Source organism: Microtus ochrogaster, chromosome 18 (genome assembly GCF_000317375.1).
Source record: "Microtus ochrogaster isolate Prairie Vole_2 chromosome 18, MicOch1.0, whole genome shotgun sequence".
Classification (NCBI taxonomy): Eukaryota; Metazoa; Chordata; class Mammalia; order Rodentia; family Cricetidae; genus Microtus; species Microtus ochrogaster.
Window position 1 is genome coordinate 21,975,805 of NC_022020.1, and position 27,980 is coordinate 22,003,784.

At 43.6% G+C, this 27,980-nt stretch overlaps 1 protein-coding gene across 1 annotated transcript; it reads right to left on the reverse strand.

The window, feature by feature from the left end:
* Nrep (neuronal regeneration related protein) lies at window positions 1-27,757 on the reverse strand. Its single transcript, XM_026783511.1, has 4 exons — window positions 27,461-27,757; window positions 26,103-26,168; window positions 6,387-6,464; window positions 1-1,796 (listed from the first exon to the last, which is right to left on the reverse strand). Exons 1-4 carry the CDS (start codon window positions 27,536-27,538, stop codon window positions 1,671-1,673), a joined length of 348 nt encoding a protein of 115 aa, XP_026639312.1. The 5' UTR covers window positions 27,539-27,757; the 3' UTR covers window positions 1-1,670.
* Between the last annotated feature and the right edge of the window lie 223 nt (window positions 27,758-27,980).

Genomic DNA, 27,980 nt, shown 5'->3' on the forward strand with positions numbered 1-27,980 from the left:
TTATCTTACAGCTTGCATATTTATTGAACAAATACTACTAAAATAGCTAAAATACATTGGGTACTTATGAGAGCAACAGTAAGGAGCACATGTTACAAAAGCCGGCATTTTCAGCAGTGCACACCTGCAAGTCTACAGAAATGCCACAAATGCACAACACTGTTTTCTTGCTCTATTTACATAGCCGATATGTCTATCCTAACGAAGGTGGGGGTGGGGAGGGAAGAATGCACGAGAAACTCAGGCCAGTGGGGGGAGCGAGAAGAGGAGGAAGAGGTACAGTGCATGCGTCACTGGTGTTTAACAGTCAGAAGCGCAAACAGTTCAGAACAAGGCCTGCCCTGTCAAAGGAAGAGCTAAAGACATTATATAAAAATTAAGGTGGGCTTTCAGTCTGGCTTAACACAACAACATTCCGTGAAGAGATGGTGTTATCGGATTTTATTTTTGTTTATCCATTTCATTGGGAGCAAGGACAAAAATGTAAAATCTACACCTTCCTTATCAAATCGGCCCCAAAAAAGGTGTTTTGCCTTTTGTCATCATCATTGTCGTCATCATCATCATCATGATAATAATCATTATTTTGTAAAGACATTTTTCCAACCTCAACTTTTGGAAAGGTATAATTTTCAAATTCCTACTTGGATGTCAGTACTTTGGATTTTTTTCCCCACGTGGCACTTATTTAAAGAGAGTGGACCTTCCCCCCGCCCCCCCCAAATATCCAGTCAAACAAAAGAATCTAAAGATTTACCTCCAAATGCCTGTGGAATTATTGCTTTTCTTTTTCTAGCCAGGCAGGTGAGGCTGCAGAACGGAAGAGTTCTGGTAGGTACATTACAGTTTTGTGATTGCTCCCGCTACCATGACGGCATCTCCACCAGGGCCAGCCACGAGAGGGCAGCCCCTCACACTCTCGGTAGCATCCGCTTAACCTACTACACTGAAGAAGAAAGCCACACTGAAGACACCAGGAAAACAAGACAGTCCAGTCTGGAGAACAACATTCGGGGAAACAGAGTACCAACAACACCTTCTCAGAACATGGAAATAAAAAATAACTCCATCAGAGCTACCTCGCCAAGGAGCATGTTGAAAGTCCAAAATAGCACCATTCATCAGTGTCTCAGGTCCTGTGGCAGCATCTCGGTCACTTACCACAAGGAAACGATGAGTTTCAAACTACTTCTATACATCAAAAGAGTACATGGATAAAATATAGAGATATACAGACGATCGATGAACATAAACTACTAGGCTTGTTACATCTAAGTGAGAAAAAAAAGTGGGGGGACTCTCAGCCTCTGCAAGAAGCAGTCGGGAGCCGTGTGATGAAGAGGTGGGTGTGGACCAGTCATGTGAGCGCAGTGGGAGTTTGAGTTGTGGAAGACATTGTTGTAGCGAACCAGGCCTGAAGGCCCACCTGTAGGGGTTGTAAACGTGGATTCACAGTGTGAAATTCTGAGCGTTTTCACTTGAGTCAGAATGATTAGAAACTGTTTTGATGATACCTATTTGTCCACTGTAAATTCTCTAAAGCAAGGCTTAGAGTCCCATAGTTTCTTCTTATATTTGATGATTTACACAGAAAAAAAAATCCCATATATGATACCAAGACCTCATCAAAACCCCATATACCATATGCAATACAAATGGAGGTGTTACGATTAAAAAGAGTAGAGGTAACTGATATTTGGGGAGCAGAGTTCCTGGCTGCCTGGTGGAGCCAGGAAGGCAGCGCTGATCTCCTCCGCCTTCTTGCGGTTCACTTCCTTTGGCACGGGAAGTCTCCCCTGCAGGAAACACACAGAGAGACAGACAGACAGACAGTCACACACACACACAAAGAAAGAAAGACACTTTTAAACCAGTTGAAAAAGTTTTTGTTTTGTTTTGTTTTTTACTTCTACCCACTTTTTATTCTTGAACTTCTGCTATTTTGCAAACAGTTTATATATTAACAGTATTCTCTTAAACGTAAATATTAGGTCAGCGGGTGATGAAGCCATTAAAGACAGCTTTCCTTTGCTTGTGTGGAGGCAAGTGTTTCTCTCGTGGTGGTGGTAACACTCCTTAGAGTCAGTACCCAGGATCAAGCTGGGTTAGGAGAGCACACAGGAGTGCCAATACATATATTAAAGATTTATTTTATGTGTACAAGCATTTGTCTGTATGTATGTATGTGTGCAGCATGTATGTCCAGTGTCCATGGAGGCCAGAAGAGGGCATTAGATCCCTGGAACTGTGGTACAGATGATTGTGAACCATGATGTGGATGTGAGGAACTGAACCCAGGTCCTCTGCCCGAATAGAAAGTATCCTTAACCACTGAGCCATCTCTCTAGACCCATACTTTTATTTTTCAGTGAGTGATGTGATGGAGGGAAGACAGTAATCTACTTCCCATTACACAATAAAAGACTTTAAAATATATCACAATGCATACATCCTTCTATGTGAACTTTCTATAAGCAACTGGCACACTTCATGTAAGTGCTAATGTCAGGACTAAACCAAGATGGAAGTGTTTGAGATGTGCACAATGTAAAGGAATCTCAGCTGGCAGCCGTAGGAAGGAAGAGGAGAGTGAGAAACCACATCCAGAGGCTGGTGAGATTCAGGCAGCCTAGGACTCAAGTCTCTTCTTACAGAGTCAAGGACTAAGATGATGGGCCCAACTGATGACCACCACGTGCTGCTTCTAGAGGAGGAGGAGGAGGAGGAGGAGGAGGAGGAGGAGGAGGAGGAGGAGGAGGAGGAGGAGGAGGAAGAGGAAGAGGAAGAGGAAGAGGAGGAGAGCCTCCATCAGAATCTAGCAGCAAGAGAGCCAGAGAGTGGGGTCCACTGAACAACTGAACAAAAGCCTTAATTCATTAAAATAAGAAAGACTGTATGCCCCATCCAGACATACTCACAATGAAGACAAAGATCTTTCTTAATGAAACCATTACTTGTTTATATTTTCTGAGGGGGTGGGGTGGGAATAGCCTTTGTGGGTTTTGAGTATTTCTTTTCTTCTCTTTTTCTTTTTAAATCTCTTTTTGCTTGGGTTTTAGGTTCTAACAAGAAAGTTCCAATCGATGAAGTTGCCTGGATGGAAGTACTAAGATTGAAGTGATATTCTCATTTTGTGACTTGTAAATTACACATTTGAATTTATATTAAGGATGAATTTGGGAGCCAGGAGTTCCTAGACCACCTGAAGCTGAGTATTATTTCCAGCAGCCTCAAGGTAGGTCATTCAAGCTGAAGAATCAACACCTACTACATACAACACCCAATGTGCCTAGAACTTTGAAAGCATTTCCACACGAAAGCCCTATATGAAACCCACACAGTGTGTCCCTGAACAGTCTGGTCTAGGCTGTGATTTCAGAGGGTGTTCTGATATCAGTAAGTAGCCAGAGAAGAATAATTCTTGTGATTTCAGAGGGTGTTCTGATATCAGTAAGTAGCCAAAGAAGTATAATTCTTGTGATTTCAGAGGGTGTTCTGATATCAGTAAGTAGCCAGAGAAGTATAATTCTTGTGATTTCAGAGGGTGTTCTGATATCAGTGAATAGCCAGAGAAGTATAATTCTTCACACAGCATTAAGGTTCTAAACAAAATTTCTCAAAGCATGTTAAATCGGGGCACTCAATAATAGTGCATAAAAAGAGTTAAAATGGCAATTGTGGAAAAAAAAATCTCAATCTTGAAATTTGGCATATAATCCACAAATTACAGAACAAAAGCAAAACCCATCGATACTTTCCAAGCAATGCCACCACCCCATCTGACCGTTAGTGTGGCCTTGAAATTGTTCCAAAGTCAGCACACCACTGTGTCTTGGTTTATGAGGCCCTGTCCCACTAACCTTTGACCTCCATAAAAAACACACTACCAAATGAAAACTGGGAAGAGTTCTCTCCAGAACAGAGACAAAAAAAACTGGAGTATTTCAGATGTGAACATAACACTTGTACTACTTCGTCTCCTCCATGCACGTCATCACTCATTGCTGTGCTGAATGCTTGCACATTACTGGATTTTGAGCCTACAGAGAAACAACAACAAACTGTCCCTACCCAGCCTGCCCTTAATTAACTTGTTCTGTGGGAGACATCCAAGTAACCGGATGACAGAAGGACCATCAGTAAGTCGTGCAGAGGCATGCTACTACAAGACCTCAAGGGCCAAATGAACCAAAATGCCTTTAAAGGGAGCAACTCCCAGAGCCAGGCTCTTTGCACCTCCTCTTCGGAGCCCGGAATTACTAGATTACAATCCTCTTCCCTGACTCCTACCATTCTGCTCTACAGAACTGTCTGTCCGGATCTGGTATGCCTTGTTTTTCCAGAAGTCAGGCTTTCTGACAGTTGAGGTGAAACAGTCACCTCTCTCCACCATCGGCACACAATGACTTTTGTGAGACAGAGGAACTTGGGTTATCTAGAAGTCTGAGGGTGGAGAGCAAGCAGAGGTGCTCCCTATCCACAACAGGCCTGCTCCTCCAGAAACCACATCCTCACGGATGGAGTTCCTTCTGGTGACTGCTTGCTCGGTCCCAGCTACTAAGTAAGGTGCTTTGGACCAAGTAAATTGAAATCATCTTTCATGCAGCTATGCAAAAGTGTGGTTTTCCCGAAGCTTCCTTCTGGAAAAAGGGCAAGTATTTTATGCTTAAAATACCGCTCCATTGTCGAGAAGAAACAACCAAAGGGCTGAAGGTGTGGTGCCCAGTACCCTCCACACCCACCCTAGAGCATGCTTTGGTGTAGGCACGGAGTGAAGGGACACCCCACGGACCTCCCAGCTCACAGAGGAGCCTCGCCCAGTCTTTCCCACTTGGTTGATATTCCAGTATCTAAGGGTACTGTGGGGAGGGCTGACTGAGACAAAAATTGACTACATGGCTTTCTTTTCCACCCTCAGCTGCTAATTTAGGGGAATTATGCCCTGGTCTGGCCCAGAAAAGAACGTCTAAGGACAAAAGCACACATGTATGTGTGCAAATAATTTTAAGGGGTGGGGCATGGAGCCCAGGGGCAAAATGTGTACTTAACATGGGCTCTACCTCTCGGGCCATCAAAGCAACAACAACAACAACAAGGAGAATAAGTAATAATAAGGAGGAGGAAGAGAAGGCGGTGATGGTAGTGGTGAGGATGAAGTTAGTACTACAGGTGTGGCCCAGGCTGCAGCTGTGGGGTGCAGCTGGATTCTGCACTTAGGGTCCTCTCCACTCCAGCTCTGTAAGACTACCACACCTTTAGTTCCACCAGGTCCCACAAAATGTTCTCCATCTGCCTTCAACTTAAACTTTGGAAATTCTCTGAATGTCTAAAAAACGACTTAGGATTGTATTCTTTCCACGCCACCTGCCGACAACAGGACTGCAGTTTCTGAAGATCCTGTTAACCAGGAGAACTGCTCAAACCAGTCAGTGTAAATAAGGTCTTCTCATACAGGAAGAGGGCAGTGATATCACATGTGGGGTGGTACCATGATTCAATGACATGGAATGTCGACTTTTTTGGGAAAAATTATGACTTTTATGTGTATAGGTCTTTTCCCTGCATGCGTGTCTGTGTGCCATGAGCAAATTGTGCCCAGGAGGTCAGAAGTGGGTGTTGACTTAAAGACAGTTGTGAGCCACCATGTAGATGCTGGGACTCAAGCCCTGACCCTCTAGAGAGCAGCAGAACTCTTAACCACCGAGTCACCTCCAGTCCCCTGAAACTGCTGAGCAGAAATTTTACTTTCAATGGAGTCTTTCTTCCTTGTGAAACTAGCAGATCGGTGGTAAGAAGCACAATCTTCCACTTAAAGTCAGATTGATACTCCCTGTAGTTCACAGTACCTACAGGGAGAACTGGAGACTGAACTCTCTGTAGTTCACAGAATCTACAGGGAGAAGTAGAGACTGATAACACTCCCTGTAGTTCACAGTATCTACAGGGGAAAACTCGTGACTGAACTTTGAAAGTGTAAAAGACACATTTGAAACAGGGAGATTCTTAAGTGAAAATTTGCATCTGAGTTATGGATCACAAAAGGCTACAAGGCTGGTTTGCTTGCTTTCTGTTTTTGTTGTTGACTTGTCTGTTTTGAGACAGGGTCTCAGGGATGTAGCCCAGGTTAGGCCCAAATCTCCGGCAGTCCTCCTGCCTCAGCCTTTAAGTGCTGGGGTTATTAGGTAAGCACCACTGAGCCCAGCTCTAGGTTATGTTTTAAAAAATATGTTATTTCTAAGACCAGCATGGTGTCGTATTAGTGGATTATTATGGGATTGTACAACAGATATTAAGATGAAAATAAAATAAGCCTGGATTATTTCCTTATGTGTGATTACACTTCAAACTTGAAAGCAATGTTTACAAACAGCAGCTGGGGCTCTTACCTTAGTGAGACTTCCCTCCATTTCCTTATATGGAAATGGTTCTTGACTGACCCAGACCAAGAGTTCCGGGTAGTAAACCTATGGAGACATAAAAGCGCACACATTCAAATCACAAGCAGGGTCCATCCTGAAACCACATGGCTTCACCCCCCACAAGCTCAGTTCTTAATGGTCATTCTAGAGTCTACATTCTCCTCTTTCCCCGTCTGCTCAGAGCACCAGGAAACTCATTACACATTTTCTGAATACACACTGTACCCAGGAGAGCTTTGGCTAGTCTTTCAAGATGGAGTCCGACAGAGTAGTGATATCAATCAATGTGAGCGTTAGCAGGCAAAGTGGCAGCCTAATGCATGTCTGGCCGGGTGCGCTAAGCAGCCGTGGAGAGCTTTCAAAGTATCTTATGTTCCGTGAGTATCCTTGCAAGTCTCCTTGCTCAGGTAGTGATCGACACTCTGAGGAATTATCCTTCACTTATCAGAAGGTTGAAGAACAGATGCAAAGCTGAGGAGGAGGGCCCAAATGTCTTGTGTTCTCCCCAGCTCCATGCAACCACTCAGACCACACTGCATCCAGCTCCCTGAAGCAGCCTGGTACTAAGAGAGGGGCAGGGAGCTGGGCAGCTGTGCAATGAATGATTCAGATAACAAGAGCTGATGAATTCTGAGGGTGGGCGGATGTAAAGGGAGGGAGGCAAACTGAGCAAGTCTCCTTTAAATATACAAAGGGCTATTCGCATAAGGTTGCTGACCAGCTGTTCTCTATTTCCAGAAAGCAAGATGGAGGGAGTGTGTGGGGGGTGCGGGGAGGCTTAAACTACAAATTGCAGATTTAGGTCAGCTATAAGAAAGAACTTGGCACGAGAGTTGTTAAATTGCTAAAAGTATTTAGAGTGGAAAACTGTGAAATCTTCTTTAAAAAAAACCTAGAGACAGAATCCAACCGCCATCTGTCAGAACTAAGTCACATTTGACACCACACTGCCTGACGTGGGGGACAAAACTAGAGGCGACTCCTTCCAGGCCTCAGTTTTGTAAGTAACCCTTCCGTACAGTAGCAATTAAGACACAGATCTCATTAACAGATTAGCAAAGAGACTCACGTGTCATTTTCAGTTTTGGAAGCACTACTTGTTGAGTTAAGGGTTCCTATTTTGTATGTCTCAACCAGTCTAGTTGGCTGGGAGTGTGAAGCAAGGAGCATAAAAGGCTACTGCACTCCTCCTCTTGGGTAACATAATAGTAACTGTCTTTGCTGTTCTATCAGTAATGGTTACGGCACACGGTAGATCAGAGTAAGTGCACACACTATATACACTCTTTACAGCAGTGGGCCTATGAATAGGAATACTTTAATTACACAGATGGGCAAAGGAAAACTCATAAAGGGCAGGCCAGCTTGCCCAAAGTACCACACAGTGAGTGGGTCAGTACTGCAACTCGAATTGGGTTCCTAGATCTCAGCTCCCGTCTTCCCAGTATGATGCTGGTCTCACATTTCCCCAAAGCAAAATGTCTCTTCTCTAATGCCCCCCTTTTAAAACAGGGCCAATCCATAGCCACCACCCACTTTGGGCTCTTAAGGGGCTGGTGCCCACCCTGGAAGAAGCAGAACCATTTCCTCTCCTCGGAGTGCAGCTGCTTTCTGAGCCCTGTGATTCCCTCAAGTCTATCCCACCTTCTCTTCACACATTTCCCCTTCCCTGCCCAGCTCCTTCTTACAGAATGACACCATCTGCCTTGTTTGGGACAGGCAGCCAGTCTTGGCGTTCTCTCGAGCCAGAAAAGGGGGAATTAAATTACAATCAATTAAATTTAATAAGCTTTTGTTTTGTTTTGTTTCAAGGCATATAACAAAATCATAGCACATAAAATCCCAGTTTAGCCTAACATCCCAGTTTGACCCCAACTCGAAATCAGGAATAAGTTCACGTAATATAAATTGGCCTCAGTGGCTGATCACTTTTCAACATTTTCACTACAATTACACACACACACACACACGTGAGAAATGGTTTGCTCAGGAACCAAAGGCCGAGTCAAGAAGTGACATTTGTGGTTGTGTTTCTCTGGGGATATTCCATTTTAATAAAGTCACACCGCCTTAGCATATCGAAGCTACTAGAGCATGTGTCAACTAAGAGCAAGCAAAATCAACATTTAGTGTAACATTCGGAACTTCTGGCAGGACACAGGCTCCTTGGCGTGAGAAGTTCTAGGAAGGAACTTTGCTATTAGATGCAAATGCAGGCATAGACTGATGGGTAAGTTCAAGGGGATGTGCTCCAAGCAGGAAGACGCTCCTGTGCCTGCTGTAGCTCTCAGGACCCAAGTGTCACAGGCTGTTGGACCCTGTCTGGCTTTCCAACCTGTTCAGAATATTAATATCTGGCAATGACTCCCAATGAAGAAGGCCTGCAAATGTTGCTGGGCATCCGCTAGGGACCCATCTGGAGGCCCTGTGTGAAGACTGAAGCCTCTCTTTCTCCTCGGTACCCAATGGTTCATGCTGCACAACTACACACGGCTCTCACTGCACTCATCTTTCTGGATTCATGTTCCTGTTTTTCATGAAAACTGAAGTAACATTCTTCTTCACACTTTGCTGAGTTCTTACTTTTGGGGACGGGACCTTGCAGCTCAAAAATGCCAGTATTCTGGGAAATATACATGAAAGTACCCTAAAACTGTTTTATTAAACAAGTTAAACAAATTATGCCTTGATTATCACAAAAGAAGCATGCAGTCTTTCAAAGCTGTCTTCCATGTAGAAAAATAAACAGAACTTTCTATCAAATCCTTCCGAAATATTATTCTTAGAATTCAAATAGGGACCCAGAGAGACAAGCTATTTTTGACAACTACAAAGATATGAGTGTTTACTCTAAAATATAGAGAAGAATTGAGCAGTTTTTATTTGATGTTGCCTGAAATTGTGTTCATGATTGTCTCTGAGAATACTAATTAATGTACCTTTTCCCATAATGATATATTGACATGACTATGTGAAGGTGTCTTAACATATTTAAATCCATGATATACATTTAAATGTGGCTTATGATGAAATTTATGATTTCTTATCCCTAAAGTACCGGACTGCTCGGCCTTTAGTTTAACTATCCCAGCACAGCATACATACTGAGAACAAAATGTCCATGTTTTTTCTTTCTTTCTGTCTTCCTTCCTTCCTTCCTTTCTTTTTTTCTTCCTACCTTCTCCCCTCTTTGCTTCTCTCTTCAAAGATTTACTTTACTCTGTCAAGTACATAATAAAAAAAAAAGCTTCATTTTTTTAAGCCTATAGGTAATAAGCTTCCATTTGCTATCTGGTGGTATTATAACTAACAACTAGTATTCTACATGAGAAATATAAAGTGTATATGTGTACGTGTGTTGTAGGATAAACAAAGACCAGTCTCATGTTTAAAAGAAAAATAAAAAAAGCAACGTAGAACACTGCCTAAATTCTTTCAAGCTTTTCATTGGAAAGTTTGCTCTTTTTTTTGCTTTATTTTTATTTTTTTTCCAGTACTCTTGTGGTCCACATTTAGGGGCCTGAAGAAGTTCTTTGTCCTATTTCCTATCATTCCCAGAATTTGATTTCTATGTATTACCAGCTGGTAATTTAGAGGCTTCTAAATTGTCCCCTATTTGTTTGCTGCTTTTTCCCAACATTTCTCTGAGAAGACTGTCCTGAGATAATGGCTAATAAGGGCGCCATTATATCTTTACTCTAAGCAAATACTTACTGCATAGCTAATTGCCACTTCCTTAGCTGTTCAACAAACCTTCCCAGAAATCAGAAGTAAAGACTACTGCACAGTTTGGCTGTTAATGACCACAACTGCAATGTGATTCTTTACCCTTGGAGGGGTCCATTGTGTTTCAAGGATGTACACAAATGGCCTGTTTAGGACTTAAAAAGATAGATGCCCACCCCTTGCCATTAAGAAAACAGAGTAGGGTAGCGGGTGCCCAACCTCCACAGTTAATTCTTTTCATAGCAAAGGGGTACATTTCATAATTTAGCTGCCAATTAAGCAGTGTATGCCTGCATATGTACATGTTCTGCCAGGCCTAATTGGCCAGGAGGTTGTGAAACCTAGTCCTATAATTTGAAGGGAATTTATGTGCATATTCATATAGCTCATTTCGGTAAATATCCTCTGAAGGAGCACAATTATGATTCTTCCTCAAAAGCCACTGAGTCCCAAGTGCTGCTGGTCGCATGAGTGAAGACTGTAAACTGAAACCATAAAAGAGGAACAAAGATCATTTTTCTCTAAGCAGCATTGCACCAAAGACCAGATGGTGCCAAAAGACGGTGCACTGTGCTGGTTCTCTGGAGCTCTGGCCTTAGAGCCCTGCAAAAGCTAGACGAAACTTCTCCCAGGGAAAGCACATGGGGAGAGAGCCATCGCCACTGGAAGAGGGGAAAAAAAGCATGAAAACCACTGGGCCACCCAAATGATATATAGAATCCTTGCAAATTTCAGCAAGCAGAATAAAGGTGTCAGTGCCTAAGTTGGCAAACATTTGTTGAGAACTAAATCACACACACACACACACACACACACACACACACACACTGGCAGTCAGAACAATGAGTAATTAGAGAGAAAACATTGTGAGTCTTCCTGCCAAGAAGGAATGGCTGGCTCGGGTAGTCCTGCTGACATTCAAGTCAGTCCCCACGGTCCGACAAGGCCCTAACATGGAGAAAGTGGGGTGGGGGAATATACCTGGACCTCACAAGGAAGACAAGGGCAGCTCCCAACTTGGTCAGACCCACTGGTATCAGCTTGACCCTAGCTGCATGTTCCTCTGATGGGCCAAGAAAATTTTCACGTCTGATTCATAGTCTGAGCAGATTATACGACCATTTCGCATCATGTGCTGCACTATCATCCAAAGACTGCCCATTCTTTGCTGGTGCCTGAAACAGTTGTGTGGACTTTAATAGTAGAATCCTCTGAACTCTTTCTGCTCGCTGGAAAGCCACCGTGAGAGGCGTTGATGAATACGTGGGAACCTGACAGCTGTGGAATTTTATTTCTAGACTTCAACTAGGCAGAGAAAGGAAACGAAAATCTCCTTGCTGGCAACAAACTGAAAGTGTTTACATGTGAAATTAATTGTCGGCAGAAAGAGCTTTCACAGTCCTCCCGTTCCACAACGTAAGAGTCTGTTTGGCTGCCGACTCTTTTAGACTTTGTTTTCTAAGAATAACAGCGAAGAGACTTTCAAGGGTAGCAACAAACCAAGGCAGGGACAAGCCACAAAAGGTTAACAACCGCATCTGGCTTTCCTTTTACACCATTGCTTAAACCCATTCATTAGGTGAATTTTCTAGGTTTTGATGGGACAAATCCAGGTTGAAGGCAGTGACTTGTTTATGCAGAACAACACTGAGGTCACCTGCAAACACTGACACCAAGCAAACACCCCCTCTTATCCCAGCCTCATTCCTTCCCAATAGGAACTTGCTTAGCACAATAAAATCCACCTAAAGACTACAGACACCCAAATCAGAGAGCATGCATCGAGGGATTCCCAGTTTTCTGCCAAGACACCTCCCTGGGACTGGAGGTCAGTCTGGTACAGGGATCAGAGCCAAGTGCGGTCTAGACTCAAGGAAGTAAACTCTGTGCTTCAAATCTGGACTTCATGGGTGACTCCCCAGCAATGAAGACAAAACAAAGTCTCCACAGCTGGTTACAGCTCAAAGTAAAGCACAAGACCAAAGCTCTGGAACCCGCTCATCGAGTCTGAGAAGAGGCCTTCCAAACAAAAAGCCCTGGAACCCGATCATCGCGCCTGAGAAGAGACTTTCCAAACAAAGAGCCAAAAGCTAGGGGAGCTTTTTAAATTCAGAGATTACGGAGTTGCAGCTGAAGAACAAGAAGGAGAACTGGGCGGTGAAATGCCTCAGATGCCTCAGTGAGTCAAGCTTGCTGCCAAGGCTGCTGGTCGGAGTACGAGCTGGCTCGTGTCCTCTGACTTATGGTACATGTGCACACATATGTACATGCATGCACGGGCACACGCGCTAATTAGTTAACCAAAGAAATGTAATTAAAATTATTTTAAAGAAGAGGCCACAATATATTTGCCTTTTCAGTAAAGGGGAAAAATGAATGATAAAGAGAATAAAAAAGAAAAAAACGGAGCCTTTGTTAAGCTGCAGCCAAAAAGCCCTCGAGGCATGCAGGCACAGCATAAGCTTCTCTTTGCCCCCATGACTCCAACAAATATGTTATAAAAATCTTTTACCTCCATGGAGTAGAACCAGAGTAAATATTTATTTAACACATCTGAATTCTGAGTCTGGACCACCTTATTCCATTAGATGAATTTACTCGGTGTGTCAGCAAGAAAGGAGAAACATTCCGTCGTGATATTTCCCCAACTTTGAAGGCCCATCGAAAGGAAAAGAACACTGGGCTATTAGCTCTGTGCCCCGTTCAGTGTGCTGAATTGCAGCTGTCCACCTCAGGACAACACTCTCTACCACAGGAAGAATAACACTGCTATTCTCTCCCCAACCTGCAAGCCTAGCGCCTCAGAGCTCCTTCTACGGCCATCCCAAGGCTAGCAGGAACTCCAGACTTAAATTTTTTTTAACATTTTAAATTTTATAAACTTTATTATTTTAAAAAAATCTTGCACCGAGTGATGGTTGCACATGCCTTTAGTCCCAGCACTCAAGAGGCAGAGGCAGGCAGATCTCTGTGAGTTTGAGGCCAGCCTGGTCTACAGAGTTCCAGATCAGCCAGGACTGTTACACAGAGAAATCCTGTCTTGAAAACAAAAATTGCAAATAAATAAAAACACCACACAGCAAAATTAACCATGCCCCAAGCTTAAACAGACTTGATGCTATTGGTGTCAATCACTTTGGGTAATGTTCTTCCAGGTTTCGGACTTCAAAGACGTCTCACCTCTCGTCCCCGAGGATGCTCTTTTCCCTCTTCTTTGTACCAAAACATTACTGTGCTGCCCATTAAGAATTTAAAAAAAAAATACCAAATGGAAGAACAATTGCTTAAACCTGTCTTTCTTTTGCTAAAGCCTTCAGTCAAAGGCTAGTGAGATACTTAATCTAGACAGAGAATGCTGGATTTCCCTGGTCTGGTCGGATAATGAGATGAACTTTTGCCCAGGTCTAAAGACATTCTGGAGCCTTCATCTGGTTGACTTTTGTAAAAGACCTAAGAATAAGCTTTCCAGAAAACCTGCGTTTCTTCCACAAGTGTGTATCCCCGAAGGAAATATTCACTCTTTCCATCAGTGCCCTGTCTTTTGCTTGGCATTTGATGGAAGACATTTCACAGGCCAATGCTTGCGGAGTAAATGCTGCCCTGTTGTGTAGACCGAGGGACCCTCACAGCCTCCTAAGAGAGGGAAAGTAGTTTCTATGTAGGAAGACACAGCTTATAAGCAGCCTGGCCTTTGCAAGAAAAGGAGCCGAGTCTATGGATCTGTTTGCTCACTCTTTGGGTGCTCAGGCCAAAGGGAGGCCACAAAGCAGTTTCCCGTAGCCTGTCCTCTAGACAAACCAGCACACACCTAGCTGGACAGGAGAGATGAAACGAGCTCGGAAAGGGTGTGCTACAGCCCTGAACACTGCCCGGTTTTCAGCTACTAGGTGGAGCAAGGGATGAAGGCACCTCTCTGTTAAAGAGTCCCGGAAGGCAGAGGACCAGAGGAGGACCCCCCACCCCAAGTGGAAATGGTGTTCCAGAGCAAGACATGAAGAAAGAAACAGTGTCGTAGGACTTGTGACACTGTCTGTAAAGGGGACTCCAAGTTAGAAGGGAAAGTGCCTGACCGAGACCCTGTCTTCCAAGCACCAGGAAAACCCTGTTTAAACTGAGACCATCATTATAAACCTGACTTTACGCCACAGCCTTCTGTTTTATCCTCCATCCTGCGACTTCACTCCACTGTTCACCAAACATCAGAACTATCCTTTTCCGAGAGAAAGACGTGGGTATTGTGGGAACCCGCGGGGACAGAATGTGCAAAGTCATGGACCCACAGGTACACGTGGTACAGCATCACAGAGTCCATCACGAGGCTTGCCTCCCTCCTTTCCTCCTTGCAGAAGATGAGTCCAGGGCTAAGCGTTCATTCTATCACTGAGCTACACACCTCAATTTACACGCGTGTTTTCAGGGAAAAAAGTTATAGGCATTTGGTACTGGGGAGGGAAGCCAGCATCTTATGATGCCAAGCCAACACTCTACCTTGAAGTTTCAGCCCCAGGCCTGGGCAATAATTTAATCTCCACCATTTTACTGTAAGGATGAAATGAGTCAATACACAGTATTGGCACCAGGGCCCAGCACAGAGGTGGGTGCTCCCTGGATCGCTCTCCTCTCTTACCATTCTACAGATGAGAAGACTGAGGGAGAGGTGGGGGTTTCCCAGGGTCACACAGTCAAGACATGGAGAAGGTAGAACATCTCTATCCTCCCAGACTCACCTGTCACCACTTACACCGTGTGTTCTTCCTAGAGACACCGGAGTGTCTCCCTGAGGCCCTCCACAGAACGGAGAGGTCTGCTCCCAACCCCCAAGGGTGCTCATGACCCCCTCTTAGTGGCCGGAGGTGAAATGTAGACAGATGTCTGATACCCACTGTCAAAAGCAATTTTCTCAAATTATTTGTTTTTCTAAAACCTATTTCCAGTAAATAGCCACTCCTTCAAATAAAACTAACCTTAAGGAGGGAAAAAATAAAGCAGTCTTTGGAAATAAACACAAGGTTTGTTCAAGTGTTACCACTGCTGCTGTGGAAATCTCCTACGTGAGCAGAAACTCCAGCATGGAGGGCTGCATTAAGGTTTTGGATGTTACTGAACCCAACCTGACAGTCTCCTTTTCTCCTTCCTCCCTCCCTTCCTCCTTCCCTCCCTTTTCCTCCCTCTCGCCCTCCCTTTCCACTTCCCTGCAAGGAAATGATGAACACAGCACAAATGTATCTAGCAATCGCTGCAGCAGATGACAAAGACCATTTGCTGAAAAACACACGTCATTTTAATCTGACCCCCAAATGAACTCCCCAACAGCCCCTCCTCAGATGGCCCTCAAAGGCCGCTCTAATGCTGCACAGGGTTCTCTTTCACAGAAGAGATTTGAAATCTTGTTTACTATAACTTTGCTTTTCAAAAATTTAGCCAACTTTAAAACACACTGCTAAGAGAATTAGAATCTTATCTTCAGCAGTGATCTGTGGAGACAGACCATGCATTGCACAAAACATAATGTGATCTTGACCAGAAAGGAAGAAAATAAACACTCGTTAGAGCAGAAAGGCAGTGAGAAAGCTCCTAGAAATTAGACACTCAGAAAGAAAATAGATTTAACATGATTTAATTTGAAAACTTTTAATTAACGCAGCAGAGATCCAGACAGTTCTAAAGACAGACTAATGAGAAGATGGAGAAGGGGTAACAAGCCAATTACCAGGTAGTCACGGTCTAAAGACACCAAATATCAAGCAAGAAAATGTGTCCTATGCCATGCTCAGACCCCACGGAGGACTGCATTCAACCATAATCAAAGTTATAGGGTAAGAACAGCTGGTGATTTTAGTAAAAATTCACATCATCAAAGAAGTTGCTTTTATGAGGCCAAGAATAAATTTAATTGAACCTCTGATTGAATTGATTATGACAGGGTAGACAACCAAGCCCCACATAATAAAATTAAAGTTTAAAAAACAGTCCTCAGGAAAAGGGGCTGGGGTGGAGAAAGACTTTGTAAAGATTAAATAAAAAGATGTGTAGACCTGGCTCCCAGACCATGATAACAAGATTTGAATAATTTAAGATTCTATTATCAAGAACTAAGCAAACTGTCAGGCCAAAGCACTGGATGATGTGTAGTTAGACCCAAGTCTAGAAGAGAGCAAAGCCCAGAGACTTGACCTGGTACAGATCATTGGGACTTTGGAAAAATCAAATCCAGACAATCAGGATAAAAACATATGAGACAGAGGGCTTAAAGATATGAGCAGATATGTTGATTCTGTATTAACTAACATATTTATATAATTTCAGTTGCCCAATCAATCCATGAAAAAGTATTACAAAGCCCTCACTTTCTGTGAAGTAGTAAGTATGGTGGGCACTTTGTAAAAACAGAAAGCACATTTTTATCAATTAGTAATGTCCCATTAATTTGGACTGGGACCATCAAAGAAGTAAATACAATTTTCCAAAAGACTTTTAGGGAATAGGCATGCTAAGGAGATGTTTCAGTGGAAAAAGTACACAACCAGGAAGACTAACGTTTGCACTCCCAGTACTCAGGTACAATCTGAGTGTGGCAGTGTGTGACCTCAGCGCTGGATGGCAAGAGTTGCATCCAAGACTTTCTGGTCAGTCTCCGAAATGTCAAGTTTCAGATTTAATAAGGAATCTGGTCTCAAAAAACAAGGCAGATAGCAGCAGAAGACAGTGGACACCAACCTCTAGCCTCTGCGTGTACATGCAGGATGAGCAACACACACGCACATACATCACAAGCTGCCAATCAAAGGAAGTCTGTTCGGGAAAGCAATGGGCTGGCTAGTATCACTCATCTGTTCTAGTTCTAATTATCTTAATCATAGAACATCAGATATCCTCCAATGCTGCTTGCATGACTTAACCATGGCTGTATGCCGTGTACAGTGTTCTCTCTTTCATCTGGTTTAGCTGAGTTCCTACAACGCATCAGGGTGAACGCTCAACCCTAGGCTGCCAACCCCACACGTGCTAATATGCCCACTTAGCAAGCGCCTGACAACCTTTCAGACTATGGTCTCAAGGAGCCTGGCGGGGGGGGCTTTCACAAGGATGACCTAGTGAAGGTTATGAAATTCTCTTGTGGTGGAGTACTGAGTACTTAATAGCACTTACTGGGGTCATGTTTACCACTGCCTTTATCCATCTAAGAACTGACTATAGTTTTTCCTTCACAGAGAATGTCCAAGAAGCACTGTGTTCCCTTACTTTCTCCTCTCCCCCCCCAAATGGTTTCCTTTATTAGACACCAACTTTACCCGATAAAAATGTCCTCAAAATGCCTGGGCCTATATTAAACAAAACAACTTTTGTAAAATTCTCCCCCCTTCAGCCTGTGGTGTTTTTCCCTGCTGGAATTGTATCAAGCCTGGCTCCAGCAGGAAGGTTGTTACCTGCCCCAGTAATCAAAGGACAGCTGTGTGATTGTGACCTGAGGGCTGGCGCTGAAGGGCTAGAGCTGGCCAGCCACACCAACACTTCTTCACACTTTGTAAAACTTTGTTTTAACTACCTATCGGGAAGGCTCGGATTCAGTATTCTCATTGGCCACAGCTATTTGGCTCCTCTCCCCTCTTTTCCAGTCGGTGTCTCTAACTGCCAATTTTAGCCAAAAAGGAGAAACAGACCTTCCTTTCTTCAGCCACACTCTCTTGCATCTTTTCCTCCATCTCAAACTCAAGTTACTCTTGTATTGTCCTCCGTGAAAGTTTGGATGGCCACTGAACCAAGCCTCTTGGAATCGGGGCTTTGAAACACCTCCAGCTATAGAATCAAAACACCCTGAAGACAAACGGTTTTAGAAAGCAGGCCAAGGAAGTACTTGGCAATAATTTTGTCTTGAGGATTTCATCACTGTGAAGCCAGAGCAGATTCTGCTCAACTACATCCATGCGAGTACTGAGAGGCTATCCCTGCTGCCTGCTGGAAACATGTCACTACTGAGTGCATACTCCACAGCTAGCACCCTGGGTGAGTTCTGGGACTCTCCCTGGAAAGAGCAAACCATACAAACCCAGCATCCTGAGCTAACGCTGTGCTTCTAGGATGGTTAGAGCTGACCTAACTGTCCCCTTTACCTCCTGACTCTTCCAGGATGCTCAGTGACAGAGGCTTTGCTCAGTGAATGCATCACCTGTCCAGGTTCATCTCATTTCCTGGACCACAAGATTAATAATCTGAGAGATTGCAACTCTGCCCAGGGCCAGGCTGGTAATGGTCATAAATCCCGAAGTAGGGCACCTGGTTCTGGCCAGGAATGCCAGACTGTCATGTATCTATGACCAGTGACTCATTTATTTATTCCACAAGCATTGGCACATTTATTGATCACTGGGGACATGGCAGATCCTGGCTAGGCATTACAGCAGAGATCAAGCTGGCCTATAGATGGATGTAGGCGCCATTCCAAGGCCCCATTAGAGCAGTTAACTAAGGCCAGGGTTTGCTTCCACACTATGTAATGAGAACATCAAGTTATTTTACTAGTTGTTCTAAAGTTCTGAGTCATGAAACTTTCCCATCTCCGAATTCTCCACCCTACCCACAGACGAAGGGGGTGGGGTGGAGCAAGGTGTCACAGCCTTACTGCTACCAAGAACGACAGGCTTATGTGGTGGTTAGGGGTCAATACTTCAAGGTCACAACCTTGGCTGGTTAAGAAAACATGCTTTAGTAGGTTAGCACAGGAGGAACGGCACTGGTGTCATATACGGACAAGGTACATGAGAGTCTCCCCTACAGGGATAAAGGGGTACTAGGGTTATTTCATAGAGATCATTCTCAGACTTGAGGCCCACCTCTATTTTGTTGGGTGGTGCATTCCATATAGACACAGAAGGAAGGACTGTGGGACAAGTGGGTGGTGCATTCCATATAGACCAAGGAGTGGGGAGGCACAGAAGGAAGGACAGTGGGACAAGTGACCTGGCCTAATCCCAATCATGGCTACAAATAAAGGATTATTTCAAATGGTTCCGAACAAGTTGGTTTCACTCCAGAAATTAAGGAAGATCTAGGACATGATGGAGGATGGATAAACAGTCCGGGGAGCAATGTTCATCTATGTTGTCCTTGGAGAAAGCCTCGGAGAAGAGCCCAACTCACCTGAGTGAACTACAGGTGCTGGCCTACACTGCCCTCACTGGAAGACTGAGGGATGGGCCCAACTCACCTAAAGAGGCTGTGGGTCAGTCCCATAGAGCCTAGTCCTGTCACTTCCTGTGGAGACATTGCAGCTAACACCTCCCCACGAGGGCCTCTGAGAAGTCCCTGGAGGACAGACTTGACTTTCCCCAACTTTGGTGAACCATGTGAGGAGATTCCCCTCCGATACGCACAGCTATTGCCTACACATACTAAAGTCTACAGGACCCAAATGGTGAACAGTTTTATCAAGACGCTGTTTGGAGCTGGCTTGTACTTTAAAGTCTGTCTCATTAGTTCGTCAGGGAGACCTGAGGGCGACAAGCAGCCGAATCCCTAACACAGCTGGTCAGCCTGAGCACGCACCCAGTCTGCCTAACTGGGAGGGTCTCTCACTCAGAGGACACCACTGTCACAAAGAGGGGCTGCTGCTGCCTTGGGCTCCCTTTCCCCTTTCCAGATCACTGTCCAGGGATACCCCTTTTCCCATCAGGGTAAGCCCTGGTCCAAGGACAGTAAAAGTGAGAAATAAAGACAGCTGTACTTTCACCAGAGTATGGGAGTAGGGGACACGCTCTGCTCAGTTGGAAGGCACAGAATCTGAGATAGTCTGGTAACCCGAGCGAGTGTCCTCGGCCATCTGGAGAATGCCTACTCAGTGGCTTCTTCTTGCTTAGGGCATCAAGTCCTTGACTTCTAGGTCTAATTTTTGAGACCTATCCTTGACAGCACAGAGGACCTTAACAGGGAAGAGGTGCTATTGCAAGTATAACTCCCTGATCAATCCTTTTCATCTAGAATTCTCTTCTGCCTCCTCTAAAGCTACCTGAATATACTTAATTCTTCATGTGTCCAATGTTTATTAATGACGATTTTCAAGACTTTAGATTAGAAAATGTAATGTCACATATTACTTGCTCTCAAGGAGAAACAGTTCACTTCTAGGGCTCAAATGTTGCGTTAACAGCAGTCAAGTGTGCATGTCTTCCTGAACTACTACATGGAGGACTTAAATATCACACTCAGGATGAAGGACGAATGTGAAGGCTGACTGAGGCCATCGGCCACAGGTGCAATGGGAGTCAGAGGTGGCATGCATGGCAAACCTGCCGTTTCTAGCTCTAGATTAATTTCTATTCCACCAATAAGAAAGATTTCCACTGGTACCGCACACCCTGCGCCTCTGAATCTTATGCTTAGTCCTGGATTATGGGGTCTTGCAGTGTCTGGTAGATTGGCTGTGCATGCTAGTCTTCCTCCTGCAATTAGAATATGGGGGTCACGTGATGTCTGCAATCTACGCACAGTGCTTAGGTGGAAATGCTGTTCAGTTGGCACACAAATGGTGCACAGTCCCATGCTGGCTCTTCTTAGTCTCGTGTTTCCAGTCAGGCTGCCTTTGTGTCCTTTGGACCACAGATTCAGAGTATACTGGAAACAAGTGAGTGTTAATGTCACAAGGCTGACAGTGAAGCTCCTCCTGGATTCAGGAGGGGATTCTTTATCTCTGTAGGATAAGCTGCTGTGGGCTTTGAGTACCACGGATGGATCAAACCCCAGAGTGGCAGAACCTCATTGCCTACTCAGAGCGTGGCTCCGAACACTGGTCACCAGTGCAGCCCAAGTTACTCTCTCTTGGCAAGCGCCACACTTTATGGTTTAACCACTAAGTTTCTTACCCTTTTAACAAAGAATGGCAAGAAGTTTGCTGTGTAAATGAAGGTTACATTCATTTCTGGTCCCTGGCACTTTACAAGGAGGGGTCAATGAGGCAAATTACTTCTACTTCACAAAAACTAATCATGGTAACTCATTAGAACTACACTGTAAAACATCCAACTTAATAGATATTAGCATGGACACACAAAATATTTTTTAAGCTTCTAACACACACACACACACACAACTCATTAGAGCTACACTGTAAAACATCCAACTTAATAGATATTAGCATGGACACACAAAATATTTTTTAAGCTTCTACTACATATTTACTATTTCTAAGTATGAAATATTAAGTAGATAATTCCTCTGTAGGCCTATAATCAATTGGGTAATATGAAAAAAGCTTATGCACTACTAACAAGTTACATCATTGGGTTTTGTAGCATGCCATTGCTACCAACGAATGGATTGAGACTGAGAATTTAGTGGGGAGAAATTTAAATGTTTAAGTCACAAACTAACAGGGCTGGCAATGTATACAATGCACTAGACAGAAACATTGTGAATTTTTTCAGCCAATGAGATGAAATATTGTTGAAATTCTCTCAAGGATAAGAATGTTCCTAAATATCCATTTGGGATAAATTTAGACCCAGTGCTAAGCTGTTTTCTAGTGCAAGCCAGCAGAGCAGTTTAAAGTTGGAATCTTGCAACACATCATCAGACAAGATAATGCAGTGCAAGCGCACTTGAATCTTTCTCCCTTTGCATATCTGGATTGGAGTTGCTGATAAGATTGCCTTATCCTTAGCCCTTTCTGCACAGCAGAAGAATTACACAGATAAAGCAAGCAAACCCTTCCACCACCACAGCACTCCAGCAACATCTGAATTACCAAGTTGAATCAGATGAAATCAAAGGTTTTTTTTTATATAACATAGTTTTTCAGGTAATCATTTCAGTCTTTTATTTCGCTGAAGCTGTAAGGACCTGGTCTTAAAAGACTCTCCAGCCACGAAGAGCACTGATCAGAGAGCTGGGGACCAAGGATGTGGCAGCACCACCTTACAAGGCTTGACATTTAGGGACCAGGTAAATGAATATTTAAAATTCTTATTTCAGGATTACCCATTCATCTGAGCAAAATATATTTTAGAAGTGCATTTTCTGATTTGGGAAGAATTTAAGATTTAAAATGAAGTGAATTCCATTTGTGTATTTATGATAACCTGACCTATATCTAACTTTTCAAGAAATACAGTGTTAAAGTGGGACACACTTTGAATAGCTAATTATTCCAAGATTAGTTACACAAAGACAGTAAGTACGTGAATACCATCTCCAACCCGACTATCTCTATAGCTCAGGAGGAAGCTGACTGAGGCTAAGCCCAGACAGACTGATTATCTCTTCTGTCCTACTTCCCCCAAACAATCGCCAATTCTCCCCTTCATACACAGCAAGGCCTGGGGAAAGACAAGATGGCACCATATAAAATTACCTCCCAGGTAGTAGCAAAAGTCACTGCAGCTACTTGTCAATTTACACCCCAAACCTAGTGGCACTGACAGCCAGTAAGACCAACCCTCCCCAAGCCTAGCCTTTTTCTTTGAGCCAGAAAGTTTATGTTAAGGGGGCACTGCTGAGGGGTCTTCTTAGGAGCCCGTGGATGCTCCTTCACAGCCTGTACAGAAGCAGAGCAGCCTGAGCGGTCCAATAGCGCCAACCCATCTTTCTCAATGCCCAGCATCAGCCACAGAGAGAAGGGAAACTGTTCCAGTTCCTACATCTCTGTTAAAACATTCCAAGCTCATGCTCATGTCACTGGGAGTTCATGGCACACACATACTGGGAGGCAGGTTTACTCCACAGAGGGTAAAACAGAGACTTTAGCTTTGGCAGTGGATTAAAAATCTGGTTTTTCAAACTAGTTTCAATATATATTCTGAAATGTCTTCTCTTCTTTGACATATACAAGCCAAGCACCTTTAAAATAAACTACATGAATCGGCGGCACATCATAAAATTACAGGTCTAGAAATTAAAAATTAGCAAAAAAAAACCCTCATGAAATACAAAAAAAAATCCTGAAGATTGCTGTAAACTCTCGGTAATTAAAAAACTATACAAAATCCTATAAATTGCAAACAATAAAAGCAAGGGCCTGAAAGAGCTGGAGAATGAGTCACTGATAAAAATATTCTGGACAATAAAGATGCAGAAAATATGCCTAGAACTAACAATTTAACAATATTCTTGGGTTGTTACCACCTCAGGCATCACCTCCAAAACCATCACGTGACTGGCACCCTCTTTGTTGTACTCAGATGTACAAATGCTGTGAAAGGTGGCACAGGGCTGGAGACAGTGACATCATCTTATTTATCTATTTATTGTAATAATACAAACAACACTCTATGACTCTGACATGCCTCCAATTTACTATTGTGAAACCCTAAGTTCTAGTTTGTTTTCAGATGCTGTAATAATATTATGACCTAAAGCAACCTGGGGAAGAAAGGATTCATTTGGCCTAGAAGTCCATCATTGAGAGAAGCCAGGGCAGCAGCCAAGATTTGAACCTGAAGGCAGAAACTGAAGCAGAGACCACAGAAGAACATTGCCTACTGGGTCGCTCCTCACAGCTTGCTTATCCTGTTTTTTTATACAACCCAGGACCACCTGTATGGGGTGGCACTACACACAGTAGACTGGATCCTCCCACATCTATCATTAATCAAGAAAAATGACCCACAAACCTGTCCATAAACTGAGGCCATTCCTCAATTGGGGTTCCCTCCACCCAGGCTACTCTAATCTGTGTCAAGTAGAACTAACCAGTGCACCTTACCAACTTAGAGTGTGTAAAAAGATCAGATATTTAATCCCAACCTGTTCACTGACTAATTCCTTACGCTGGATTGAAAAGATTATAAATTTGTGTTTGAAATGAACCCTTATAGCATATGGAGGTTAGATTCTCTGTAATGTTTTATACATGTAGATGAAAATATATGCTTCAGAGAAAAAGCAACACACACACACACACATTCATTCCAGAGATGGCCAGTAGTTAATCAGGCCGCTTCCTGTAAGAAATTTCTACTGTATGTGAGCCAAATCTTCAAGTAAATTAGATACAGAGTTCTACGAAGCAATCCCAGTTTTAATCAAAGAAAGGAAATGAACTTCATTTTGTTAAAAAAAAAAGAAAGAAAGAAAGAAAGAAAGAAAGAAAGAAAGAAAGAAAGAAAGGAAGGAAGAAAGAAAGAGGGTTGAGGGTATCTCTAATATCAGTCTTTAAAAAAATATATTTAAAACTTTGTTTTACAATACTACACACAAGGACTTTAAAGAATTTAGACTTTCCAGATACAAGAATTTCTAGAAAGTGACTTGGAATCACCCTCAGACAATAACTGCCGGGGGTTTTATTTCAGGCAATGGGCTTGTGCCAGAAGAAACTGACGTCTTGATGGAAGGAACACCGAGAAGTTGTGAGAACTTTCTTTTTTTTTCCATGAGTAAAATCCTCCCAAGAGAAACAAACTGCGACTGTCCATTCTTCCACCACACAACATGGACACATGAGGAAGATTAGTGTTTGATAATAATTTGTCTTTGCTTTTCTGCCTTCCAATGGTTCCAGCTTTTGTTCACAGCTTGGCATGCATGCCTGCCTTCCACAGAGCACATTCCACCCCCTCCTACAGAAGCCTGGTGCTGTGCTTTGACCTTGATCTATAGGACTGGACTTGGCAGGGCTCAATGGTCCTATTTATGTTTAACTAAAACTATCACTTGATACATTGCAACATACAGTCTCTGTGGTCTCTCTACAGGGATACAAAGGGAGTGGGCTGGAGGGCAGAGGCAAGTGAGGCGGCCCCTCCAGCAAGAGCACTGAATAATGAGAGCAACACTCCACCACCACCTTGCAACTCTGCAAAAGTGGCTAACTGGGAAGGGCTATGAGGGTAACTGCTTGCAAAGAGGTCATTGATTAGTTTGATTTTATGTTCACCTCTTTTGTCTTTCTGCCCCAATTCTTTAATTTCATCATCAGCAAGCCAGTCCAAGCCAGACCGACTTTGCTCAGTACTTTGACACCCACTTGTTGAAATGACAGGCAAGGCATATGTTAAAAAATTAAAAAGCTCACTTCTTAATGAAAGCCAATCTGAACTCATTTAACTGCCTCTGACTCATCTCTCTCCCTGGAAGCTAATTCTTGGTTGTTCTCAAAGAAAACATGAAGTATATCAAATCCAATTCTAATTCACTAAATTCCACCCTTGTTTAAAAGAAAAGAGGCCAATTAGGGAAGCACACATTGTACATAGAAGACAAGCGTATTGAGACCCATCAGCATCCCAGGAGGGCATGCTGCACAGAAAGCTGCAAATGTTTTTGTTCCCCCCCCCCCACACCCGGAAGTTTAACATATGTATCTAGCTACTTTTAATGTATATTTTCTATGTTGCTTCATTTAATCAGAAATGTAACTATCCTCTCTTTGGTTTACACTTCTTAGGAGAAATCACTATATTTTAATTTAGAGGCTAATATGCCTGCCCTCTAAAACTGAAATGTCTCTTCTAAAGGAAGTTGTAAGTCAGAAAAAAAAATACATATATATTTTAATAACAATACATGATGCATTCACTAAAAAAAAAAAATCCTATCTTCTGCTATTAAGGACAGCACATACTATAGCTTGTTCCTTAGGCACAGACTCATAGTTTGGGGTAAGTTCTGGCTATCTGTATAGAAGACCCATGGTTTGAGCCCGGCTGCCATTCTCCCCGCACGTATGTCACAACACGTCAATCTTCTTAAAGAACAGAATAGTTCCTGCTGTTCAAGCTAAAACGTCCTTCCTCTGAAAACAAGAATCTTCATTTCCTATTCCAAATGACTGCAAGTCTAATTCACCACATGCCCTCCATATAGCCCGCTGCACCAGCAAGGTCCACATGCTGGAGACAGACTTGCGAAAGGTCAGATGGGGTAGGAACAATAGAGAACCAGGCAGGATGAAGGTGGGTGGCTGCTACTTATGCGGAATTATTGATAAGGAGCTACTGAGAATTTCTTCTGATGACCATGTCTTACCATTTTGAGAATCTTAATAAAGTCTTGAGCTTCTGTTCTCCCTTGCTTCAGTCCAGGGAGACCAACCTGCAAAATATGTTTAAATACAGTAGACACCTTGTTTCACCACAGGTTAGCAAATGCAAAAAAAAAAAAAAATGCCTCCTCAGGGGTCACAGACAAGCACTATGTGAACTGGAGATGAGTTCCATGCAAATTATTCTAAGCACTAGAGTCCCGGAAAGAGCTTCCCAAGTGGTCTACATAGGGGACAAAGGAATCCCTGGCACCTGTCTCTGCAGTCCTGGGCTATTCTTAGTGACTGGTTCATCTTTAAATTGCAGTTCAAAAGGTTTGGCAACTTAAAAGTAGACCCAAGTGATAAAAATAGATTGTTTGCTGGCTGCTCTTTGTTCCCAGACATACTACTGGCAGTGTATTTGCAATCAAGACGGCAGAACAAGAATCAGCCTTCCACCGTAGTGTGATGCCTCGGAGTGGATATTTTTGGAAATGGCACTGCATTACATAACCTTCCGTGTTTAAAAAAAAAAGAAAGAAAGAAAAAGAAAGAAGGAAAGAAAACCTACACAGGGGAGAAAGCCAGGAACATACACCATTATGCCCTTCGCCCCAAACCAAATAAACATTCATGTAGATCCTTCGGTGGCTCGCCCTCCGCCTTTATTCCACTACAGCACAACTCTTTTGTTAATGTAAGTTATGGCAAAATTAAGATGAATGGAAAAACTAAAAGTTCTCCAAACGGGTATCAGAGGCACTTCGAGTTTTCCTATAATGTTGTTATAGAAACACAAATGCAAATCAAGTTATTAGCAGCACCGAGAAAAAGCAGTTATTTCTTTTTAATACTCCCGAACCCCAAGTTCAACTGCTTTGTAAAAAAAAAAAAAAAAATACAGAGAAAAGTGTTGCAGGAGAGAAAACATGAAAGACCCACGGCCGCAGCAGCAACATTGAAAGAGTAATCAAGTGTCAGGATTTTACACCGGGAGAGGGAAGCTTGCATGCACCAAAGTGCATTTAATGCAAAGGAACAAAACGGCTCCTTATTAACAATGAGCAAGAACAAAATTAACCCCACCAGCGAGCAAAACCCCACCCCTTCACAAAAGAATTCGTTTCTCTCAACTTGTGCATTAAACAAAGGAGGGGGTAGGTCGAGTTAAATTCCAGCCTTAATGCAGCAGGAACAAAATGACATAATTTCTCCAAGGTGTCAGCTTTAGCCCTAAAATTCAGAGGGAAAAAGCATGAACTCTGCAAGGTTGGAGGGTCCAGTTTAGCGCAAAGGCAAGGAATTGACACAAAAGAGAAAGCAGCGCTCCCAGCTGGGGATGAGAAAGGCATATACTTACAGACAAAAGCCCCGCTCCCTGTTCACTCTCTCTCCTCTCTACACCTGAAACACAAATGTGGGTGAAAAAGGGCATCATGCTAGAAAGACAGCTGAGGGAGGGGGAGGGGAAAGGGGTGGAGGAAGAGGAGGGCGGAGGGGGGAAGGGAAACAAAACCCCAACCCGCTTCACTTCCAAGAAGTGCAGCCTCGGAAGAGGAGGGGAAGGAAGGGTTCCCTGCCTTGCGCGCTCTCTCCAAGTGTGTGTCTTGCGTCTCTCTCTTCCTCTAAACCGATCTCTCAATCTCAACTCTCTCTCTCTCTCTCTCTCTCTCTCTCTCTCTCTCTCTCTCTCTCTCTCTCTCTTCTGTCCCCCCTTCTCCTCCCACCTCCTCCCCTTTCTTCTGCTAGTGTACTAGTGAACAATGAGCTAATTCTGATGGAGCTGGCGCGCGGCCAGCGCCCCAGCCTTGCTGCCACCGCGGAGCCAGACTGCTTACTCGGCAGGAATCGGCGGCTCGCGGCCCCGTGGGCGCGCGGCC